The 7,549-nt window shown below is 37.9% G+C and overlaps 1 protein-coding gene across 1 annotated transcript; it reads left to right on the top strand.

Annotated features, from left to right (window-relative positions):
- Positions 1–157: 157 nt before the first annotated feature.
- LOC115921371 lies at positions 158–1,291 on the top strand. Its single transcript, XM_030978796.1, has one exon. It carries the CDS (start codon positions 158–160, stop codon positions 1,289–1,291), a length of 1,134 nt encoding a protein of 377 aa, XP_030834656.1.
- Positions 1,292–7,549: the final 6,258 nt, after the last annotated feature.

Genomic DNA, 7,549 nt, shown 5'->3' with positions numbered 1-7,549 from the left:
CCCCTGTCGTCTCTGGACTTGCGTGGTATCTTGTGTGTTTTTTTTCCGCTAATGCAAATTGCATACCTGACTTCGAACAAATTAAGACTCTTACGAAAAATCTCATTCAAGATCCGATGGTTCTCATTTAGCAAATAATTTGCTGAAATCCTCCACCATGTTTACTGATATCTACATACTCCGTTTGATTGTTGGTTGTTTAGCAGCTGCCTTTGGGATTCCTGGCAACATAACAATCATCGTCGTCTTCGGTCGTCTAGGAATTAAGAATGCGACCGACATCACGTTCATCGCCCTCGCCGTTGTCGATCTCATCGCTAGCATCATCAACGGTATGAAGATTGTGATGGTTTTCTTCCACGGTGAGCATCCCTGGGCGTGTTTCATCGAGGTCATTGCAGGGAGGTCCGCCCTCTACGCTGGCCTCTTCCTGACCACCTGGATAGCGTTCTACCGCTACCAGGCTGTCTGTAAGCCATTCGAAAGACGAATTGGACGACGAGCAGCCGTCTTGATCTCAGTCGCTTGCACCGTTGTCGCTTTCGGGCTACATGTGCCGTTCTTCTTCATTACGACATCGATAAGACGCCGGAACGTATACGGATGCAATATCTACGGCGGTGTACCATGGGGGCGTGACGTGTATGCCAAAGCCCAAGCCGTTGTGTTTTGTGCTTCTGCCTTAGGTATTGCAGGCTTATACCTTCGCATCTACAAGTTCATTCGGGCCCACCAGATAATCCGCCAACAGATGATCACCGGATCTGCTGCATTCGGTGGTCAACCAAGTATTCGAGCTTTGGACCATGTCGTGTCATCACCAGGATCCATTCCATCAGTAAGTGTTACAGTGTCCTCAGCAGTTGGTTCCCTCTCGACCTCAGCAGAGAACGTTGGAACCAAAGCCCAACCAAGCACTGTTCATGATGATGGACCAAACACGCAGGAAACCCAACGATCCAATGTTCGTGTTGGAACCAGCAAACAGACAGCCCAACCAACCAACCACACGCTAAAGCCGTCATCAAAGAAGCTTCGGAACCACCCAACTGACCACAAAACCACTCAAGTTGTCATCATCATCACCGTCATATTTTTCCTCCTGTGGCTGCCCAACATTGTGCTTGATCAGATTCCACGTGATCTTTTCACTCGCCTCATTCAGAAGACCCACGTCACCATTTATTTCTTCTACCAACTCAAATACATCAGCCATATCACCAATGTCTTTGTTTATCTGTTCACTTACCGCCGCTTCAGACAGTCGTGTTGTAAGCCATGCAATAAGTAATCTCGAACTGCGGTTTAACTTTCATTTGCAATTTACAAATATATTCAGTTAACAAACATATTAGTCATAACCTTACTAATTTTTTTGTTCAAGTATGGAAAATATTGATTTATCCCGATTTACGTTTCTTGAGAATGTGACATATTAAAGCTTAAGTCTAAAATTATTCAACAACCTGTCTACCTTTAATTCTTGTAAAACAAACATCAAATTTATAAGGGTTATGAACAATTTACTTGTTAACTGTAGGGTGGGTCTTTAAAAAAGGGAACCACTATTTAAGCTACTTGAAAACCAAGAAAAATTGCTGAAATACATAACAGCTTGGGGATGGTTGGTAATTTCTTCTTTAGTTTACAATTAGTCGGTATAGTACATTCATGAGTAAGCCTAAACCTAATCCATTAGGTTGGCATAAAGTTCATATCTTAACGCTAATGACTTGCCTGAAATAAAACCCGGGGCAACATGTTTTCGGACCATATAAATGATGGCATTGATTATATGGAAACGTTGTACATTATAACAAATAAGACTACACGTACTTAGTCATGTTGTCACTGTAGTGAATTTGTGGTATTTTATTCACTGGAGTTTTAGACATAGAAATAATTGATTTAAATGAGTTCACTATGTTGTTACGACTATAGTTCTAAGCGACACATTATCAACAATCTTCTGGAATAAAACTTTACATAAAACCGAAATAATGTTTCTTGAAAACTCCGAAAACTTGAGGGAACGTCTCATACAAAGTTCTTTTACATGCCACGGGGAGATATTTTGGTTCAGTAATGATGATTTTACTTAGAAGATTGTTGATAATGTGTCTGCCAGAACTGTTGTTACATTCGTAACAACAGAGTAATATCTAGTTTCAAGTTTCAAATACTCTTGTTTTCAATTTCTGGAAGCGATTTTCTTTTGTTGATGTTGCTAGGATTAATAATTCTAAATATGGACGTATTAGTAAAACAGAAGATATTTTTAAAATATTGTTCGCGATTATGACTCAATTTGCATTGTACAAAGGTACATGTAGTTCGAATTTTGGCCCAAAAAAAGTTATACACGAAGTATTTTTGGTGGCCTGAAAACATGAAAAAAGAAGGTCTTTTTAAACTGTCACGTTAATAATCATTTCAAAAGTATAGTTGTTATAAGAAATATGAAAATTTATAGATATATAGAACGTAATTTTCACTTAAATTCTATTTTCTTTTATCGTTATTTTTCCCAAATGAATCACTTGCAACTATTCATTTAATACATTTGTTAAATTCGACGATGTTCATTTTCTGCACACAATTTGTGTAATAAAAGAGGGTGTAACGACCTCTCTGTATAAGCCTACTTAATGCTGTACTACTTAATTATCACTTATCATGACCCCAAACAATTCAAAAGTATAACTTCAATTGGATATTAAGTTGGTTTGAATTAAAACAAAAAATGAGAGAGAAAAAATTAGTGAACGCTTGGGCATCATCCACTCGAAAATGGGAATTGTTTAAGCTGCCAAAAGGGAGCTCCTCTCCAATTTCCCCAATAACTTTCCTATTTTTAAGCATTTTTTTTTTTTGGGGGGGGGCTCAATCTTTCACTGGCCTGTTTCTCTAATGTTTATGCTTCTATTAAAACCAACTTAATATCAGGATGGAGTTGGTGGACTTGCCCTTTAAAAGTGCTATACTAGCATCCGATGCTTCTACAGCATGTCCAGAACTTTCCTCCAGCACATGCTTTGAAGCCCCCCCCCCCCCCCCCTTACCCTAAATAACACTGAGTGGAGGGCCGGGCTTTGAAGGGTTTATTGCCGTTTAGTCTACAGCTGGTTCGTCCACAACCCACATGTAGATAGTAGACGAACTGGTTGCAGACCAAATGGCAATTCACCCTCTAAATTAGAAGTTGAACCGGTCACTACCACGAAATTTAGAAGAAAATAAAATTACAGAGGGTTTGCATAACATAATTATTTGCTTGTATTCTGGATGATTTTTGTTTTGTTTTTTGTATAGGGCAAATGGGAGGGGATCTCGTAAAATTCGTCACAAATTTGCTATTTTCTGTTTGATTGATTGCACCTTTAAAAATTCATATTTCTTAGCGGGTTTTTTTTTTGCTCAAACGTTCACTGGTCTGTTTCTCCAATTCTATTAAAACCAACTCAATCTCAGGGCGGGATCGGTAGATTTGCCCTTTAAAAGTTCTATACAAGCCTCCAATGCTTCTACAGTATGTCCAAAACTTTCCTCCAGCACAATCTTTAAAGGGTTTATTGCCGTTTGGTCAACACTGGTTCATCTACTACCCAAATGTCGATAGTAGACGAACTGATTGCAGACCAAATGGCAATTTACCCTCTAAAGTAGAGGTTGGACCGCTCATCACCACAAAAACCATTTTCTCTTTTATGTATCAATCCTTTCTGATGAATAACGGTTCTTTCCCGTAACTCCAGGAAGCCAAGTGCTATCTTCTCATTACACACGCTATAATCCTTTGGCGAAGGGGAAACAATCCCTTCTCATTTACATAATGTTCCCGGAAAGGGACCCAGAACGCGGATGAGCCATCGGTATTGACTTCAATTCTGAGTTCAAAGACATCCTCATGATAGCGTGGATAATCTTGTGGGTTCTCCCTGAATGTTACGTAACTTTTCCTGGTACACTCAAGTCCATTGACGCCTAAATCTACGACATGTGGATGGCATAGAAGATTGTGTATCGTGACCATCGAAATCCAAGTAAGTAGAAGGATTTTCCGAGACCGCTGAATTGCACCGCCGTGCGCCATCTTGGATAGAACGAGCGTTGTGAAAGCGAACTGCGACTACGTGCTATGTGTATGCTCAACTTTCGTCTGCAAAATGCCATATTGTGCAGCTTTCAACTGCACCAATCGCCTTAAAAGAGGCTCTGGAATTACCTTTCATAGTTAAGTGATCACTTCATTAAAAACATGGCAAAAATAAACAGTTTTGCATGATAATCCGAACGCAGAAAGCCACAGACTAAAGCGTGTATTTGTACATCGGTCCCATCTATTCATTTCCATGTTTGTGAACTGTTTTCGCTCGAGTTCAATGACATCGGCTATGAACTATCAAAAATATTGAATTCCACAGAGCTGCAAAGTATTACAAACCGATAATATCGAATACATGATATCCAGAGAATACTGTACTGTTTTGTGTGTTTTTTTGTTTTTTTTTTTGGGGGGGGGGGGGGGAATCATTGGGGCATAAGCAGGTCACTTTCTTTGTTTGACTTGGTGAAACTTGGTTCAAGTTACTTTGAAGATTAACTTGAACTTATGAACATGTTGCAATGATGATCGCGGCGCTGGTATTAATAGTGACACAATTTCCCGTGATTCGTCAGACTTTCAAGCATTATTGTAAGAAATTTACTGGAATTTACTCAAAATTTACACCTTAATTTTGGACATTTAAATTGTTGTAACACAAGAAATTTTACTCATCAAAGACGGTGAAAGTTACGACCTGTCAGTCATGGCAGTTAAAGAAGCTACCTGCATGAACCTTCCTACGTCCTCTAAAACTTACTCCTCAGATGAATATGTGTAGATTATGTAGTGATTTCATATGGCCTAGTAAAGCACAGCACTTGAAATACAAATCAAGACAAAAAAAAACACCAGGCAATATTTTGCGAAGCTCCCATTATTCTGGTACATGTATATCTTTAAAGACATTATTATACATTTTGAAATATTTTGGGATTTCTGCTGTAAAAGGGTAAAAAATTGGTCAATCTTATTTATGTGTATTTTTTTACATAATATTTTACCATTGATGAAATAAATATACTAATTCAAACAGACTATTTCATCTTCTCCTTCCCACTGAAATGACAGAATGTGCACTACAGGGATAATATAGTATACGGTATTTATTACGATGTTTGCCCTATTGGTCTATTTTGTGTTTTATACATCTAGGCTTACCCAGAGAGAAAGGAATTGTGTGATTCTATTATTGACACTAGCCTGTCTTCTGTCTGACAGGTTTAGGTATAGTTTGAATCTGATTGCATAAATTAGATTTGAGATTAGAATTTGCGAAAGAGGCATCAAAGAAATAAAAAAAAAACTGGATTATTGTCAACGTGTTTCAGGGAAAGGGATTTTCTTTAAATTTTGTATTTTTAACTTGACTCTGATCTCTTATGGTTCCCGAAGCTATTTACAAATTATTGTGCGTATGTTTCTTGATAATGGATAATGTATTCGGTGATGGCATAGTGCCACATACATGTGTGTACAAACAAATTGTTTCGTCAAATTAGATAAGGAAGTCACTCATTATGTTGTATGAAAATCTGTATACAGAGGTTTACGGTGTATGCAAACGATCCCTGTTTTGTTATAAAATATTGTCCAATGATTTTATTGTTCAATGTGCAGTGTCATCTATTCTACACTACTGAATTCAAACTGTAGTTGCAATGGTTGTATCCATGTTTACCAACTGAAAGAGCTTGAGCTAAATGAAAGTTGCAACTTTCATCTAGAGTAAAAATCTGTTTTAAAAGTTTTCACTGAAATCAGATGAATCCATACATTGCTTCGTGAACAAACCAAAGAGAGGGAAATACTGATTGTATTATATCTTGTTGAAGTCTAGTTTATTAATGAAGTATGTTCAAGTTTTGAGTGCTAAAAGGGAGAAAATCTTGCCTTTTGTACATTGTAGTCAGTCAAATGCAAATGTACATGTGATTATTTCTCTGTGTGTTAAAATGAATAAGAAATGTGCCGGTATAAACATAATGTGCCATGATTGCTTGCTTGAGGAACGTTTTTTCCACACCATTGAGGATTTTTTTCTTCATATCCACCATTGCAATAGTTCATGGATGTTTTGATAAGTACTGTATACATTCATGTAATACATAGCGCAATGCCAAGGTTAAAAAAAAACTTAATAAAGATGAAAGTATTCACAATTATGTGGAAAGACATGTGAATAGTTGCCACAATGTGTCATTACTTAACACTTCTTAGACAAATCTTTAATATGCCTATATGGGATGAAAATAATATCTGGCAGCTAAATGGTAGCCTCCCAAGGGAAAGAAAAGAAATAATATTAATATTCAGTGGGCCTACTTCTGCAGTGCCAAGAATCAAAGGGATAGAGAAAGAGAGAGGGGAGAGAGACAAAAAGAGAGAGGGGGAGAGTGAAAGAAAAAGGGGGAGAGAAAAAGAGAAGGGGATAGAGAGAAAGAGAGAAAGAAAGAAAGGGAGAGTGAAAGAAAAAGAGAAGGAGAGAGAGAAGGGGATAGAGAGAAAGAGAGAGGGAGTAGAGAAAGGGGTAGAGAGAAAGAAGGGGAGAGGGGGAGTGTGATAGAAAAGAGAGGGAGGGAGAGAAGGGGATAGAGAGAGGGGGAGTGGGAAGAGAAACACAAAGACTGAGAATTTACGATAGATAGAGCCTAAATAATTTGATATATTCTTTCTATCACAGAAAGAGACAAAACTAGCCTAATACCACAAATGATATTTAACAAATAGTCTAGCTCTTTTAGTCTTTATGCAAAAAAAACCTAAAATTTCAACTCCCCTACTGTCCAAGCTGCCGCTCTTATTCCAATATTCAAGTCATCAAACATCTGTATGGGACTTGGAAAAGGGCATAAACAATATATGTAAAGATATTTTTCACCAAAACTAACAATAAAACCCTGGTTTCTGGACGTCCCTTCCTCCAATTGCAATAGGAGCTTGTACACAATACGTATGCGCAGGCGATTTCTTGTACTACGCAAAATGGCGGCGGGCGCACTCGAGCGGTGCCATTGCGCTGCGTGAAACGTGAACGGACACAATCCTTCTACTTGGTTTGAGTTCGTTGATCGTGACTGATACGTACACCATCACGTGATCACTGACATGTGATGTATCTCGGGGTTTTCCTTATTTCTTACTATTTCTACACAATTCGTATGTGTTTTTCTTTCTTTGATTTTGGTATTTTTGTGTTTAATTACCAGTATGTTGAAATTTATCGAAGCGTTTTAATAGAAATCTTAATCAGAAATTGTAAATGTAAATGTGTTCAATAGCGCTAGCTTTAAATGTCTCATGGAGTAAACCTCTCCTCTCTCTCTCTCTCTCTGTTTCTCTTCTCTCATTTCTCCCTTTATGTACAATATGGTATCCCATCTTCCTAATAAACTAACTAGGCCAAATTGTTCCTGGTCATGATACGCTATATAAAAGAGATAT

Source organism: Strongylocentrotus purpuratus, unplaced genomic scaffold, assembly GCF_000002235.5.
Source record: "Strongylocentrotus purpuratus isolate Spur 01 unplaced genomic scaffold, Spur_5.0 spur5_scaffold_1, whole genome shotgun sequence".
In the NCBI taxonomy this organism is placed as follows: domain Eukaryota; kingdom Metazoa; phylum Echinodermata; class Echinoidea; order Camarodonta; family Strongylocentrotidae; genus Strongylocentrotus; species Strongylocentrotus purpuratus.
Note: the sequence above shows the minus strand (reverse complement) of the source record. Positions and strands in the feature narration are given on the sequence as shown.

Coding starts and splice junctions, on each gene's coding strand:
- LOC115921371 (XM_030978796.1), top strand. CDS start 158: ATGTTTACTGATATCTACATACTCCGTTTGATTGTTGGTTGTTTAGCA.